Raw genomic sequence first — 17,608 nt, 5'->3', positions numbered from 1 at the left:
ACAGCTGCATGTGTGCTATCTTCAGAGGATTATTTCCACAATAAAGGTCACACAGTGCAACAATTAGCATGGGGTTCTTTGTTTACCCCCCATAGAGTCTAACAACACAGAGGTTAGATTGATTGGAGAATCTGAATCACGTGGTTGTTATTTATCTCTTTGCATGTGTCAGCTAAGACTCAGTATAACTGCTTTGGCTGATAACAGAGACAAAGCACTGAAGACACCTAAGGAGGGTGTATTGCCTGGATGATGTTGTAACAATGTACCTGTTTCTTCCAGAGTCTCTGAAACCTTTGGCAAATGGGTTGCGGTCAATCTTTAGTCTGGTAATCTGCAGAAAAGGACAACATAGAAAGAGACATTTTATTTATAAACTTTCAAAAATGCTTGAGTAGAAAATGCCATCGCTATAAAATGTGAGGATTTTTAAGAAAGCAGATTATATAAAGGGATTTTTTAAAGCTTTTCAGAGATGAGTAATTTCAGAGCACTTCTGAAATTACGTCTGATTTCTTTTTTTGTTTTAAAGTAATATCCTGTAATCAGTTTTTACTATGGTGATAAAGTCAGAGCTGAATACCTGCTGGTTCTGATAAGCAGTGACTGTGGTAAAGACTGTCTCAGGGAAGCTGAAGGTCTTAACTCCTTCCCCACTGGGCACTGGTTTGTTTGGAGACAGTTCACTGCTGAAGTCCTTCCTGATGACATGAACACGAGGCTGATACTTGTGCATGGAGTGGAGGATGATCTGTAAATATGAGAAAAGAAGAGAGTGAAGTGCAGTCAGTCATTTTGTGTGAATGTACGCAGGGGTGCGTAATCTGTGAAGGATGATCTCGGTAGTTACAAATCTGTGTGTGAATGCATTATAGGTGCCTTGAAATGTACAAAACACTCAAAATACAACATAAAACCTCCGTCCTAAAAAAACGCTTTCTTGTAAACATCAATTAGCTGCACTGATTCCCGACCAGGGCTACGTGACATTAAGCGGAAACAAAGTTCTCACTGCAGTGACGCTGGCTTGAGGATTATTTCACATTATTTCACAGCAGAGCGGAGGCGTCAGACAGTGTCGGCCCCAACCTCGCCTCAGGCTTTCAGTCTGCTCCTGATTAATCTGAGAGTGAGAAAACCTCCCCAGAGCCAAACACCCACAACCCCCCCACCACCTCAGCACTCTGTTACAACAGAGGGGGTCATTTCAAACTAGAGCCGCAGGGGGAAAACACCTCTGAATATCAAAAACATTACATTCAGTGTTCCAGACCTCAAATCACACACACTACACGCACACGAATCATGACTGGGCATCTGCGTGGAGACGCATGTGCTGATCTGCAATCCTCATTTTAAAGACATGTCTCCATCTGTGTTGCTCGGTATTCATTTTTGTGGTGTTTTGGCATGCTCTGCCCAGTGATGACCTGCCAATCAAACTGCGTGGGCGGGTGCTGTGGTGTACCCGGGTGGTCAGAGGAACGGTCTCCAGGCAGCACGTCCAGGCATAAGTTTTGCACCATGGAAAAAATACTTTCACATTTTGTGGGTTGTTTTCAGACTACGTTTGTTTCAATTGATAAAACAGAGCTGTGAAAAAAAAAATGATCTTGGAGATTTTAATGTTTAAATATAGTGATATCAAATCAATTTGACAGAATGTGAAATTCTAAAGTTTCAATTCGTATTGTCTGCCACTCCAGCCATAAGCGCTCGAGCAAAATCCAGTCGTATTTTCAGGTTATTTACAGACTTTAAATAAAATGTAAATTATCAAAAAGAAAAAAAAAGTTAAAATAATGAAACAACTATCTTGTGGTTCAAAGTCACACTTTGACTCGCTGAACTCAGAACAAATGACTCAAGGAGCAGCCAGAGGACATCAGCTGACAGTTGTTCATGCTCAAATACAATTGTTTAATAAGTGGTGTTTTCATTTCCGTGGTAGGTAATGACGTTCTTTGGACCCCCTTTGAAAATAATCTGGACATTCACACCAGGGACACCAACACATGCACATAACAGATGTCGCGTGCATGTCCACCAAGTTAGATCCCGTTCAATGTCTAAGGCACATTTGGCTTTAATTGATTTTTTTAAAAACATAGTTAAAACACTTTAATGACCATAAACAATTAGTAATCAAAGCAAGCCTGTGATTTCAGCTGTGAAAACGGTCGAGGATTAACTGACTGTATATGAGTCAGCTGTGTCTCTGGAAGGTCTTTTACTCAGTATAAAAGAAAAAGGGGCAAAGGCCTCAAAGCAGACTGTAGAAACATCTTCTGTGGCATTTTGAACGGTTTCACACAGCAGCATTGATACGTTACCATGCAATGGATCATTAACAAAGAACAAAACAGAAGTAACAAAAAATGTTTTGGCTAGTCGAGTCTGCTTTAGCATTTTATTAGGTTTTCCCATAGAACAGTGAGAGAGGGACAGCATGAGGCAGATTTGAAGCTATAAGAATGCAGACTGAGTGTAATGAGTCCATGCAGGCACTGAGGCAAGAGAAGCTTTTAGCTTGCGGCACGGTTTCCCCCGTGTGCAAATGACACAAAACTGCTGGACGGAGAGTTTTCACCGCATTTGAAAAATAAAAGCAAAAAAAGCAAAGTGCAATCTTGATATAAAACAGTTACACTGTTGCTTTGACTAACATTCAACAGTCTTGCAAAAATACTTGCAAATTAATTGCATGTTGATAATAACTGCAGTTTAAAAATACAAATAAAATGTGAATGCATTAGTAATGCACGTACAATAACATAGTTTAAAAAGTGCACTTGTTTGTAATCTCTTACCAACTCAAACAACACACACTTTAAAAAAATGTAATTAGTTTGCCAAATAAAAAAAGGTAAAACAAAAAGTTACAGTAATTTGGTTGATATCATTACTGCTAATATTTTTATGTTCAGATTTTCTATAGAATAGCATTATTATGTAAAATGATTTATATTATAAGAATATTATATTGTGAATTTATTTTTAACTTTATTTTTCAACATAATCATCATCAAGATAGCACGAAACTGTATGAATGTATAAAATAAACTTTTATAAGCTTAGATTATTTAAAGTATATATAGTGGAGCACAGTTACTGGTGGAGTATAAGTTCCTGCTGGATTTGATGTCACTTTAGATTATTTTAAATTCCACAAGAAATTCTTGTCCATTTTATTTCATGTCATTTATTTTACGGTTATGTTAACATAAAGAAATTCATTGTAAAATAATAATTTACAAAAAATAAACAACATAATATGAAAAACAATAAAGTTAATGACATGATTAAGTTAATGTGTTTTTATATTATTGCTGTGTTATTTTGAATTGAGCAACCTGGGCATTTCTTTCATACTCGACCAAAACAGAATGATGGGATGAATTTTATCCTTAATGAATGATGGAGCGCTGCAGGTTAAAAGAGTATCTAAAGTCATGCAGTCAACAATAAATCATGTTGTTTAAGCTGATAATGTTTTGTATATGTGCTCCATATTTAACCCCTGTCTCTAAATATCTCGAGGTGGACTTCCAGCGCTGTCTGCGCTTTACTTTTAATTCTGACAAGTGCTGTGAATGGATCAAGTTTTTATTGTAAAATGGCAACGCTGCTCTGATAATGCGCTCGGAGAGACGTGCAAAAATATTGATTTTGCTCACAGACTGCTTCTGTTGTGACACCTGATGATTCATGACACGTATGGTTTCTGTTTGTGATGAGGCAGACATTTCACGACACCACAAGTCAGGAGGATGAGTGAGACGTGGTGAGGTTTCCCACACAGGAAGCTCCGAAATTAATTTTCTTTGGCCTCCAGGGAAACAAAGACCCTAAAGCCGAGCAGCAGGAAAGGAAAGACAACTTCCCGTCACTCTGAAGAAGCCCTGCAAGCGAATCGTCGCGCGCTGACGCCCAGATGTTGTTACTTTTGTCACCACTGAGCTGATGTGATCATCTGCAGAGCAGCAACCTGCCGCGCTGCACAAATGTGGAACCCGCCATTTTGTCACAGAGCAGGAGACATCTCTGTCATGGCGGTGTCACTACAAGGCTTCTATAAAAACTGTATGATCTTTTTTCTCAGTAACAAAGTTGATTTGTAGCAACAGAAACTCTGATCTCTCAGACAGACACTGTGTCATCCTTCCTCTCTTAGCACCAGCTCTCCTTTAGTTTCTAAAAGCACATGGAGTTCATGCAGACTCGAGATGACAGACTTTTATGGCGGCTGTGGCTAGCATGTTAGCAAACAGGTTGATATTTATACATCAAACAGGTTGCTGAATTTAGAATAAACTTAACTTTTGATTGACTTGTTTCCTCCATCAGTGTTGATAAGAAAAAAGTAACGTTCGAACTCTACTCCAACAAACCACTCAGTGTTTATGCAACGTCTGCTGCTGGCGACTGCTGACGTCATAGGTAGCAGTGCTGCTACACAAACAACCTTAGGTAGTTTTCATATTATCTGTATTATATTTGGCCATTTTTTTTTAAGCTAGGGCTAAGCATAAGAGGACAATTAAACTAACAGCTTTCACTATAATTCCATTCACATGAAACTCATTTCTACCATAAGAGGAGGAATCAAGTGGAAATACAGGACTGATTTTAGCTTGCTGGCCACTTGCTGATTATATATAAGGAGGGCAATAAATCAGACAAATTATGGTCAAAGTTTTTGCTTTTTTGCTTTAAATATATCACCTATGAAGCCCGGATAACATATTTTAAGCAGCCAAGAAGCAATAAGAGGCTCACTATAGCTAACTACCTCTGTTACTGACTGGATACAAGCAGGGCAGTAAATCAGAGAGACTGTGGTCAGACTTAAAATTTAGCACAGTGATGTGGCTGCTGGAGCGTACTACAAATCAAATTCAATCATTTAAATGACCTTAACAAAATCCCCCAAGGAAAGGAAAATGATATATTCAAACAAGGAAACTTTTAATATCTTTCCACTTTAATCCTCTAAATGAACTCAGAGCAGCCCATCCTTCGAAAAAGGGGGCGGCCTGAGCGTGAATGCACTATATCTGGTTCGATTGTGAACAAGTCTCACGGCTCTGTGAGTCCCGAAAGCACAAATTCTACAAAGAAACGTGTCAACTTTCATTTCAAGAAAACACTTCAAAACATTTCCATCCACAAGCTGCCACACAGCTCCAGGAGTGCACCGAGTGCATGTGTATAAATCACAGCTTGAACATTTAAACCAAATGCAGCTCAGATAGGTCACTCTGTTTTTGTATGTCATTGTGGTCCAAAGTTTTATCCACACTGCTGCTTCAGCTTTTATTTAAAATATTTCTAGATTTTGTTCTAAGATATAACGACGAACATAAACGACGATTCCAAAACTTTTATTTGCAAATTTTAAAAACGTAGTGTTGACAAATAATCTGCTTCGTATTCAGATTATTTAGCTGCGTAGCACCATTTACTCACATTTGATTGGCCTTTGGGTCCAGTGGCCTTAAAGTTGCACATGGGCCCTTCAGCAGCAGTTTAAGGAAGTGAGCTTAAAATTAAACCATTAACATTTTACACTGCATGATTTAAAGTTCTCATTTCATGGCATTGTTGTAAATATGCTTGTACTACTTTACATTATTTGGGAAACATCGAAATTATTGCACATGGACTAGCAAGAGAGGAGGTGAGCATGACTGATCTAGTGTTTTGTAAGTAAGTTCTACTCTTCATGTGTCTTCACTGTTAAGTCAATACAAAAAAATCATCTTATTAAAAGAACTTGTAGAACTTGTATTTTTTAAAGTTACAAATCAGTCAGCCATGAAGAAATGTGCAGTTGATCAGCTTTGTTATAAATTCCAGTCACAGGAAGAATTTGCTTATTTCACACTACAATTGTGGAGGGGGTAGATTTGACCAGACATCAAAGTGGAAGTGATGAAACATCCAGACTCAAAAGTGCCATAACAGATGTTTTGTTGTTGTTAACTTAGTAGCAGAGAAAAGTCTTGTGCTTACATGCCCCTGGTCATCCAGCTCGTTGTTGGTGAGTTTGAGCTTGTCAAAGCTGACCACCTGCCTCATCCACGTGTCCCCTGAGGCCAAAGAATCTGGGTGGATGTAGACCCGCGGAGGAACCGGAGAGTCTGCGTTTCCCGCCACCATCCACTTGGAGCTGTGGTACACATACCTAGAAAACACAGTGGGAAACCTGGTTTAAGCAACGCTGGCGCACACAAACGGATACACGAGGATGAGTCTGAGCTTATGCTAGAAATACAAAGGTTTCATTTGACATTGCATGTTCTAGAAGACCTGTGCATGTTTAAATCGAGTAACTCTAAATGTTATTGTAAACTTGTTTTTTTCTATGTCTCTTCACTGAGACTTCTTCTGCTTTGATTTCTTAATCATGTTCCCCAGAAAGTTAGTCCGTGACTAGTATTCCCTCCCCACTTCACTGTTTTGAAAACTCATTTGAGGTTATTTGAGGGTTAGAGGGGTTATTATAAAGCCTGTTTGGATTTCAAATAAGCTGGAGTGATTTTCTTTTTTCGCTTCGCTGGAAAACAAACTCCAAACACTCGGCCACGTTGCCACAACACCGGCTGTTAAAAAACTCATCTGCTGTTTCTTCATTGCGCTTGAAATTTCTAACAAGCGCAACATAAAATATTCCATATGCAGTCGCACGCTCTGCTGCATAGTTTCAATTAAGCAAAGCCGTAATATTTGACGATGTTGTGTGTGAGTTTGGGTACAATGGGGCGACCCACCCATTAAACAGCAGGGAGAGAGGGAGAAGAAAGCGAGAGAGAAAGAAAAAAATGTGACAAAAGTAACTGACTTTTACCCTCATTTTAAAAAGAAATGACAAGCCACAAGTTAACTCTGTGTGCGCTGATTAAAAAAACAGGAAAGGACAAAGAAAGGAATGAGTGCGATGGAAAACAAGGGAATAATGCAAGAAACAATGAGGGGGAATTAAAATGCGTGGAGACGAGACGGGCGGCCTTCGGGAGAGACGGACACAATGAGGGAGATGAAATCAGCAGACGGAAAGGTGAAGGAGAGATAGGAGTGAAGCGCCGAGAGAGGCTGAGAGTGAGTGCGGGAGAGAGAGTGGGAAGCACAGCTGTTTGCTTTTAGTTCTGGCCCTGCGCTCACTTGAAAGTGTTTTATCTGCAGCGTCTCTGCCAAAGTCATCACTCACCCCTGAAACATGGACAAAACTCTCATTTGGTCCTTTTGTTATTGCCTTGAAGGGCTGCACCACCCCGTTTTACCACACATTTATGTCCAAGACAAAAAATAAAAAGAATATACCAACTCGGCCTCTTTGTGAGCATTTGAAAAAGCATATAGGGGGTGTTTTTGGGAATGCTGGCAAACACACCCTCTGGCCACCATATTGGAGCTAAAGTCAGTATGCTATATTACATTTGTAAGTAAATGTTTGTCAGACAGGAGGAGTGGTTCGTGCTCTGTTTGGGAGCTTTGTGTTTTTCACTTTGCGCTGCATTGTTGTTTTTTAACTTTTGCTTTTAGGAGCCTTGCATGTTTAAAAAGAATGAAGCTTAGCCAGTAAGATTAAGTCCAAAGAAAGTTAGGATTGAGAGTCCCGTTTTTGCATTGCTACAAGCTGGAGCATTTAGCCATGACCCCTTACATATGCCTATGACACTCCAACAGCTCGCACACATCACAGCATTGAAAAGCCTGGGAAGGCCCGTGTGCTGGGTACACTGATGTGTGCGTTTTTAGCAAACAAACTCTTAAAAATCCTCACAAGAACGTTTTCAATGCTGGACTAGTAAAAAGTCATTCAGCTTACTTAATATGTTTTCTTAAGTGGCTTGGACTTGAGGAGTGAAGACGCATACGCACACACAGACACCGACTGAACTGCAGGCTGCATCTGCAAATGGTCTTTGTTAACAGCCTCGTGTCTAATGCACTCCACAACCACACAAGCCAAAGTTTTCATTGGTATTTCTTCCTCTCTCTCCCCTGTTTGTTACACCATAAACAGCGTAATCATCACAGGAATCCAGTTTTCAGCAAACCATGACAAAGCTGAATGTTTCTGCACAGTTTGCAGAAACCACATGATGAGATGCCATATTAAGCCAATTTGATTCTGGGGGTTTTTTACACTCATTATTCCAATCCATTTCATCATTCATTAATCTATGATGGATTCGTTCTTTGTGGATTTCCCACGCACCAAAACAGGAGTTTACATGAGATTTCTCCCCACTCCTGATCACTGTTATGACATGTTTTTACCTGGTGTTTTGACCTGAACAGGTGTAATAATAATATAATATGTATCTTCCTTTTTTTCTCTTATTTTTGCTCCATTTTTGGTCTCCACCAAAATTGAATAAAATATCGGTTGGTAATAATTCTCTGGTTGTTTGTTATCATGAATGATAACATATATACTCCCACACTGAAACTTTATAACAAATACATCTTCTTCCCGATTGTAAATATCAGTTAAAATATAACATGTATAAAAGGTATTTATTAAAATGTCTTTGCTTGCTATTAAATGCAGAGATTTGGTACAGTTAACAGAAATCCCTATTTGACTACCGTGTTATCTAATATCACCTCCACACATGGTCCTGACTTTTGACCTTAACACAAACACACATGCATATGCAGACCCACAAAGGATGCCAGGCGTTTCTGTAATTTCCTGTTTGGACTGCTGTTTAGGGTTATGCTCAGCGTAGTAGAGAACGTGTTAAGAAAGGAGGAAACTTTAGCCCCAAACAGGACTGGAAATCTGATTAGTCCCTCGCTTTCATCTTCCATAAATCTGCCATCTGGCACCGGCACGATCAATAAAGACCGGACTTTATGTGACACTCTTACTGGGCAGATGGGGGTGAGGGGAGGGGAACTTCGTCCCTCAGCCAGCACCAGACCATACAGCTGACAAAACTGAACTGCAACGCCTGGCCCAATTCTCAATTTTCTCTGTCTCTCACACACACAGACACACAAACACAGTCATATAGACTGGGACACTGAAACACACAAATAGAAAAACACACAAGAAAAAAGAAGGGAAAAATGGTTGTCAGTCTGTATGTGTCTGTATGCATACACGTGTGTGTGTGTTTGTCCAGCTCATCACACGTATACTCTTACAGAGGCTGGCATGCACATAAAAACACATATTTACACACTTGCCAAGCCCGGACAGTATATTGAGTTACTGTACTGACAGAGTAAATATTGCTATTGAGTTACCATTCAGGGTTGACTTCTGAGTTTGTAAGAGAAGACCAGCAGCTCTCCGTACGCATACACGTGTGCTCTTGATTTTCTATGCTTGGGAGGCCCAAACTGCCCTGCGAAGTTATTTTGTAAGTTCTCACAGGACCCGTGAAGCAGGGTTACTGTTTATAAGAAAAATACTGGGATTATTCAAAGCTGAAAGTGGGCTTAGGGTTCAGATGAGGTACCGGTTAAGGCTGATGTCAAAGTGGTCCTCATAAGTATGTCAGACTGAAGGCCCAATGAGGCGTGTTTCCCCTTTGAGTACGCATTCCTTAATGTTAGGCTTCACTCATTTTTATATGTGTGTTTCTATTTATATACAAAGATCTAAGGTCCTCACAAACTGCCATAAAGAAAAAGAATGTCTGGAATTGATGTGATTACATGAATCTGGCTTTGAACGATCAGATGAGTTTTGAGGAATGAACAGCGGCTGTGCATGCAAATCTGACAAGGCTCTTTGGGTGTGTGTGTGTGTGTGTGTGTGTGTGTGTGTGTGTGTGTGTGTGTGTGTGTGTGTGTGTGTGTGTGTGTGTGTGTGTGTGTGTGCTGTTGCTCTTTTAATTGTTTCTGAGTATCATATGGGTTCTTTTATTTCTATACTTATGAAGATCAAACAACAGTCAAGAAGGTTGATTTACTTTTACAACTTGACTTTTCAATGGAGACTATGTTTAAGATATAGTTGGTGAACCCTGGTTGGAGGAATTACTGTCTATCTTTGGCTGTTTCTGTGCCTTTTCTACGTGTGTGTTTTCCTGCTTCAACACAAAAGAACCAAACACAATCCTAACAGAATATTTGCTAATAGAAGCAAATAAACATTTGTTTAAAGAAAGTTAAGGACAGTCAATTTTCCAGTCAACGTACATTTACAGCATTTTTAAAATTAAGATGGGATTAGTTTATAGGGTTGGGAAACTATGATTGACCCCATGACTAAAGTAACGTAATTATTTTTGCATACATCTGTCTTTTATCCCTGTAGATGTCTGTGAATATGTTGGTGGCTGTTTGATCCATTTTCCCATTTCTGTGCAGGAACCTGCGCATGTTAAAGCAAAACTGCAACGTGCACTGCCACACACTCGAAGCAAAGAGGTATGCTTGAGGAGCCAGACAGACCCCACGCTCAATGGCCTTAACTCAGAACGAACCAAATGACTGTCCACATAAAAGAAGTGTAACATATGGAGATTTAATGAGCGTGGTACCAATGAGACGTTCCTAAGCAGGGGCAGTGAGCCCAAGTAAAGCAAGTCGATTCCAATAAAGACCTTATTTCCAGACCCCAAACTCCCTGGGACTCTGAGACACACCAGTGACAGCTCCCAGCTCAGTTTGCAAAGCCCTGTGGTAAATTCCCCAGCCAGGAAGAAAATCCTATTTAATTTTACAAGATCTTCTGGCCTCTAAAAATCCTCCATGTCTTGGTTCGCTGGTGGGAGAGCAAGGAGAGGCGGCAGGGCAGAACGTCTGCTATACGCTCTGGTGGAAAACTTTACATTATTAAACAATGAAATGAAATGAAGGGTGCAGGGAGGTCAAATAAAATGCACTGATTGCAGAAGTCACTTTATTTTAATTTGCTAATTTGTCTTTTATGCAGACTTTTATTTCTTCCTGATGAATGAATTTTAATTGAGTTTGAGTGGTCGTGGGGGGAGTGGAGATTCTCTGCAGGGAATGACATGGTTTTGTTTTGCAGAAAGAGAGGGGATCTATTTGTGGTGCACTCAGCTTTTGAACAAATAGTCACTCTCACACGAAAACAAACTAGCTCGCTGCAATCATCTTTCGTGCAACAAAACTATCTGCTTTAAAAATATGCCCTGTAAAACACTGCCGATACACTCAGATCTACCACACACACGCAATTATGTTGCCACTAAGTCAGTCAATTTGATCATTATTAATACATATATGTTTTTAAAGTGCTTGAGCGCTATATCAATTTATCTATCCAGACAAAAGAAAAAAAATAAAGAGCTGTTTATGTTTTCTCATCATTGAAAAACATTGTTTAAACATCTGAAATTAAATCCACGCTGCAAGTTAAAAACACACTTCCAATTTAAGCTGAAGATGTCAACCATAACTTTTGGATTATAAGAACTAACATGAATATTTTCTTAAACTATAGCTAAAGAAGGAAAAGTATTATTATTATCAAACATAAGACAGGTTCCATTTTTTCTTCTGAATTTTGAATATTGATTATGATGATGCAACAAGCGCAATAAAAAAAAACTGCAGCAACAGAGCAGGAGAGAAATGGAAAATGTGTTTAATGCTTAAAAGCACTTCATCGTATAGCTCACGGCTAAATAGTTGCATTATAAACATCACTAAGTATGAAAAGAGCATCGCAGAGAGGTTAAAATGTAAGAAAAAAGCTTCGCCACTCTGTGACAGACTGTTTGGATCAATTGTTCAGCAACTGAAGTTCAGTTTTAAACAACTTCACGGAATCTAAAGAAGTGTCTGTGGTGAAGTTAAAAGCCAAAAAACAGAAACTTGTGTAGCAGAAATCACTCCATGAACTCAGAAAAGCTTCTGAAATCCACTGTCAGTGAACGCACCGCAGTAGTGCTGAAGGATATAGAGGCTTTTTGTGTGAGGACATCCAGATTAAGTCTTTGACGAGGAAGGTCTTGATTATTTCAGCAAGACAGTGGCAAACCACAATCTGCACATATGACAACAGCACAGGAAACAAGGGTGCAGGTTCTAAACTGCCCTGTCTGCAATCAGGACCTATAACCTATCATTTAATCCATGTTTTTCCCCATAAAACTTCAGATCTTAAAGATTTGATAGGTGCTGTGGTGCTAGTTTCACTTAAATAAAGATTTGCATTCTGTTTTTATTCACATTACATGACAGCACACCGACCTTTTTAGAACAGGGTTGCATTTGTTTCGATCTTAAGTTTTCAGTTTTCCGTAACAATGGTTAGACCGAGTGAAACAAATGTGCTGGGAGAAGACGCAACATCTACAAAGTAAGTCATTGTTGGATTTTGTGTTATCTTTAGGATTAGACATGTCGCAGTAATAAAACATCGATTTTTGCCATTTTTACCCTTTCAGGTTATTACACCTCACCTTTGCTAAATGAGATTTTTCTGTCTGCTTTGCTGTGATTGCTTTTAGTGCTTAGGGGAACCCACTGCCAAATCACTTGAAACACAAATAGCAGCATCTGTGAAAAAACTTTGTGATTGAGATAAGTATGTAGGTCATGGGTTATTTGCCTTATTATTGCTTCAGGACAAAGTTCCAGCCTGTATTAGCAATAATAAGAATAAAACCAGACGTGGTCTGTGTAGAATATGTGCAGGTGAACCCCAGCCTAGAAAACTTGGACGGTCAGCTACGGCAGCAGCAGGTAGATGTGCAGCGTTGCATTTTTCCCATTTTGACCTCATTTTTTCCACCCGTTTCCCTGATTAGACTCGAATACTGAGTGTTATCCTATTTGCAGGCAGACTCTGGCTCTGCTGCTTGGCCAGTGGGATGATGAATACATTTCAATCTCCTCTCTCTGGCTCTGACTTCAGGGGCCAATACTGTCTGCCTGGATATCAGTCTTATTGCATATCCAGAGAGATTCATCACATGCGAGCCTTCTTCCTACACATGCTCTCCTTAATCAAATGATGGGAGCAACTACTTTTTCCTGCTCGGCCAAGAAGACGACAAGAACACCTCAAGTAGCCGTTTTGAAAAATGTGAAGCAGGAAAAAAGCTGCAATATCTTTGTTTAATCCAAATCCTGTTATGTACGACACCAACATGAGAAATGGTAGGAAGATGAGAACAATCCAACTAGGTCAAAATGTTTACGCTCCATCCAGCGTTTTGAGAATCATCCAGGAAAGTAGAGTTTTGCGTCCAGCTACAGCAGCAGCAGGGTGCAGGCTCGCTCGTGCGTTCCCACACAGAGATGTGACTGTGCATGTTTAGCCGTGCAGGGTTATTGGGCAAAGAGACTGCTACTGTCAGAATGAAGCGAACAAAAGGTACCCTTCTGTTGCTGATAGATAACATCTGCATAGTCGACCATGTTTAATGGCTTTGATAAAATACAATTACTTAGTATTTTCGCCACAGTTTAATTCTTGACGTGGGTGAAAAGCATCTGAAAGAACATTTAGACCATCACGGGACATTAAACTTTCCCACCAAAACCCAAAAGAACGAAATCATTTTTGATTTAATGGCATTTGGGTAGGGAGAAGTCCATTTCTGCATTTGAAAGGGAGTAGAACAGGAAGGGAACATAAATAAACTTTCGTTAGCGAAGGACCTCTGTTTTAGATGCTACTCACTAGACTAGGCTACATCAACCTTCACGCCCATTAATGTTTGTGCAAACAGGAGGTACCTGTATCTCTTGTTGTCCACAGGCACTATGTCCATGGCAATGTAGTACTGCTGATGAGGGTCCAGACCTGCTATCTTTACACGCATGGCTGGAAACATCCTCCTAGAGGGAAAAAAGCAACATATGGTAATAGATGTGAGAGCGATTTATTTCAAAATAACAACATACTACATATATACGCACACACACGCATACACACACCTATAAATATATAAAATTTATATAAAATGTAATGGTTTTGTGATTTTCATTAGCTCATTCTTCAGATGAAGTGACTGTGCTACTAAGAAAAGGGGGTCTCTTTTTTACTCCTACTGTGGAGTATAAAACATATTTATGGCTTTAAATATTTACAAAAAAAGTTTAAAAAAAAAGAAAAGACAGGAAGAAAAATTGGGAACAAAAACAAGAACACAACAAAGAAATGCTGCTGTATGCACATCTGTCACCCTAAACACTCCTGATGTTTGTCATGATGCAGCACTGCCGACTGTGCAGACACTCGTATTAGGAGCATGAAAAAAATACACTAATGATCATAACCACCACATTAAATGGTGAATTACACTAACAACAACAATAACAATTATATTAATAATGATAACAATACAAGAACATTGATTTAAAAATATTTAATTAAACTTTTTTCAGCTTTTGCTCTGTCAGCCTTCCCTCTCTGTAATGAGGAAACATTAGTGTGTATTCATTCATTTGAACAGTCCGGCTATTGTTGACGCAGGGATGTGAGACAGCACGCAGGCACATTTTAGGCTGTTTATGCTCATTAAAACAGGCGATAAGTAGACTAATTATTCAAGACATTGGAATCTCACTTCGTTTGATTTTCCAAAGATCCCCGATTTCTGTGTACAGTTTCAATTAGCCCTGATTATTCCTTTAATAGCCATAAATCCAGTCTGGACAACTTCTGCCTTGTACAGCTGACAGTCTTCTGAGCTTTACATATTATCTCCAGATTTATTTAATATTTTAAATCACATGTATTTTTTTTACGTTTCTTGAACATATTTTTTAATTATCCCCTTTGCATCTATAAGAAAAATGCTATTATGCTATATATATATATATATATATATATATATATATATATATATATATATATATATATATATATATATATATATATATATATAGTTGATTTTTCTGTGTGTATCATTTCCATTATTGAAGTGGAGAAGAATCCTCATTGTATTATCCATTCTGCCAAGCCAGTGACCCCTGACCTTTGGCTTTTAACAATACTGTGCAGGTGTATTACCTTATTTTAAAACAGTTGAAACTGCCTTTTATCCTGTATCGATGATTTATTTGGATTTTATGCCTAAATATTATCAACCAGCTCTTCATATTTGGAAACTATAGCCTGCAAAGCCTGAGACTGGAAGTGATGCAAACCGCATGAAAAATGTCCAATTTAAAGGGAAAAACTGCACCCATATTAAATAAAAGTTTGTATATGGAGAGGGAGACATTTCAGCTTAATTCCTCAGTTTGCACTTCAAACGCCGCGTTGTTCGGCTGTGCGTTTAACGGTCGTAAATCGGGGCCTGCCTAATGAGAAAAGAGGGCTGTTTTCTTGCTTCCCTTCTCTTCTGGATTTATGAGCTTATTATGAGCAGGCCGTGAAATACGTTCGGCGACGGTCGCGTCCGCCTTCACTCTGCTTCGGCGCAAACTGATTGCTGCTCTATTTATGAGCCGATTACCAATTTAAACCCAATTCATAAAAACGGCCAAGTGTAGTGTGTGACGGCGGGAGGAGGGCGACATGAGACCGTATTTCAATCTGAAGAGAGGAAGAGCTGAGAAACAGCTTTGGGTATATTTGAACTCAGGTTTCCAAAGTGTTGCAACAGGAAAAGAAAAAAGCTCAATAGGATGGACCAAAGCAGATCTCATAATAATTCTTCTAAATGTAAAACAAATACAACTCACCTGTTAAACTGAAATAATAATGATAATAATGTAGTGTGCGATATTTTTAGAATTTATTTTTTTAGCTGTGTTGCAGAAAGGAAAAAGCAGTTCTCCCACAGGCCTACATACATTTCTACTATAGTTAGGGAATGGAAGTGTTTTTAATTATCAATACTGCTAGTAGTAGTAGTATTGATAATAATAATATTTTTAATAATAATAATTTTAATAATAATTTTAATAATAATAATAATACAAACATGAATGAGATTTTTACATGAACATTTCGCAGTGTTTCCTAAACATTTTGATTCAATAGACCTAAAACATTTTAAAGAGGCAAATTGTTCTACGGAAGTGTAAAGAGTATCAGAGTGTAATTAGATGGAATAACAGATACAGTGTTAAAGGGGGCTATTTGCCTTCAAGTGGAAACATTATCAGAGGTGTTGTTAGTCACTGTTGTGGAGCGAGCGGGGAAATGTCGGAAACGCACGGCGCTGCGGGCGCAGGGATAAAGGTACTTCCTTCAGGATCCGCAGGTCAACTTCTGTTCTCGCTCCGTGTTTGGACTGTTGGCCCGAGAGAGCACAAAAAAGCCGGAACATGTTACAGAGATTGATTAGAAGCAGGTCTCCTTCTTTTCCGACATCAGGAATAACCTGCCGCGTCACGAGGGCCTGAACGCAGCACTGCGGCCTGCATGTGCAACACATTAACACCCTCCAGACAGAGCGCAGAGGTGTGTGTGTGTGTGTGTGTGTGTGTGTGTGTGTGTGTGTGTGTGTGTGTGTGTGTGTGTGTGTGTGTGTGTGTGTGAGAGAGAGAGAGAGAGAGAGAGAGAGAGAGAGAGAGAGCGCGAGAGAGTGAGAGAGAGAGAGGCCTGTGCGGGAGAGACTTGTTTTCATACGCTTACCTCTAATTAAATAAAATAAAGAAAAAAAAAAGATGGGTGGATGTGTGTGATAAGTTTGGATGGAGCAGGGGGTGTATATGAACCTTACCTGCCGGCTTTGGTGATGATCATCTCCGTGCCGATGTCGTGGAAGCGCTTCCACAGGTCCGCGCACTGCAGCTCCACCTGAATCTCATCCATGGAGGCCGGGGGAGACGGGTCGCAGGGGCCCGGGGCCAGATCGGCAGATGAGCCGAAAGAACACGACGTCCTCTCGGCTAGACCTTCTCCGTCCGAGCCGGGACTCGCCTCTGAGTCTGTGGGGGGAATGAGGAAGATGAGAAGGCAGCTCTGAAACAGTGGAATTAAGCGCTTTAAGCTTTATGCAGGAAACTTGGCACGGCCAGAAAGTACAGCGCGGTTCTCTCGGCTGACTCCAAATCACCTGCCGGCTACAGCCGGAGAGAAGCGTTTGGCTTACTGGCTCAGGCTCGTCATGGAGTTCTGGGTCGGTGTCAAAAGCAGAATAAATGCTGCGTAAAGGCCTTTGAAAAGCGACTTAGAAAATATTAAATTTTAAGTCGGGCCACACAATGAAGAATTCTACTGGGAAACATTTAGCAAATGAAATTTCCCCTCAAGTGTTCCTCCTGGACCAAGTTTTACAGACTGACCGTTCAAAGTCATCAGCGCAGTCACAGCGTTAGACCAGATAAAACGTTGCTCCGATCTTGAAGCAAATCCAGACCTACAGGAGAGCTTTTCCATCTTTCTGAGCTTCTAATTCCCCCAAAAAACAACCAGAGTGACCTCACTTTATTTCACGTCGCCCTATTTCAGTGTGCTTTAAACTAGCAGGCTACTATACAGCGGACAAAATAAAAAGCACACCGAAGAAATTCGAGTGGCTTTCTGTGAGAAGTTCAATTTACTCCGTTGAAATACGTCACCCAAGCTGTAGCTGTGTTATTTACATCAGAAACACTTGTTACTTAAGTTTGCATTCTACACTAAAAAAGCTACTTTCTTGTAATAATAATAGAATTAATTTTAAAAAACGCTGTAAAACCCCCAAATCCCTTCCACCGAAAG

The 17,608-nt window shown here is 39.7% G+C and overlaps 1 protein-coding gene across 1 annotated transcript in view; it reads right to left on the bottom strand.

Annotated features, from left to right (window-relative positions):
• Positions 1-17,608, bottom strand: part of tbx15 (T-box transcription factor 15) — a 33,861-nt gene that overhangs the window by 10,468 nt on the left and 5,785 nt on the right. The window contains exons 2-6 of the mRNA XM_085373851.1: positions 16,626-16,833; positions 13,684-13,785; positions 6,016-6,187; positions 584-751; positions 270-334 (exon numbers count right to left, since the gene is read on the bottom strand). Coding sequence (XP_085229977.1) covers positions 270-334; positions 584-751; positions 6,016-6,187; positions 13,684-13,785; positions 16,626-16,833 — 715 coding nt within the window. The remainder of the gene's footprint in view (positions 1-269; positions 335-583; positions 752-6,015; positions 6,188-13,683; positions 13,786-16,625; positions 16,834-17,608) is intronic.

This window comes from Diplotaxodon limnothrissa, linkage group LG16 (assembly GCF_057381915.1).
Source record: "Diplotaxodon limnothrissa isolate DT_005_m linkage group LG16, D_limnothrissa_male_GT1.1, whole genome shotgun sequence".
Taxonomy (NCBI): Eukaryota; Metazoa; Chordata; class Actinopteri; order Cichliformes; family Cichlidae; genus Diplotaxodon; species Diplotaxodon limnothrissa.
This window is presented reverse-complemented; position numbering and strand designations above follow the sequence as displayed.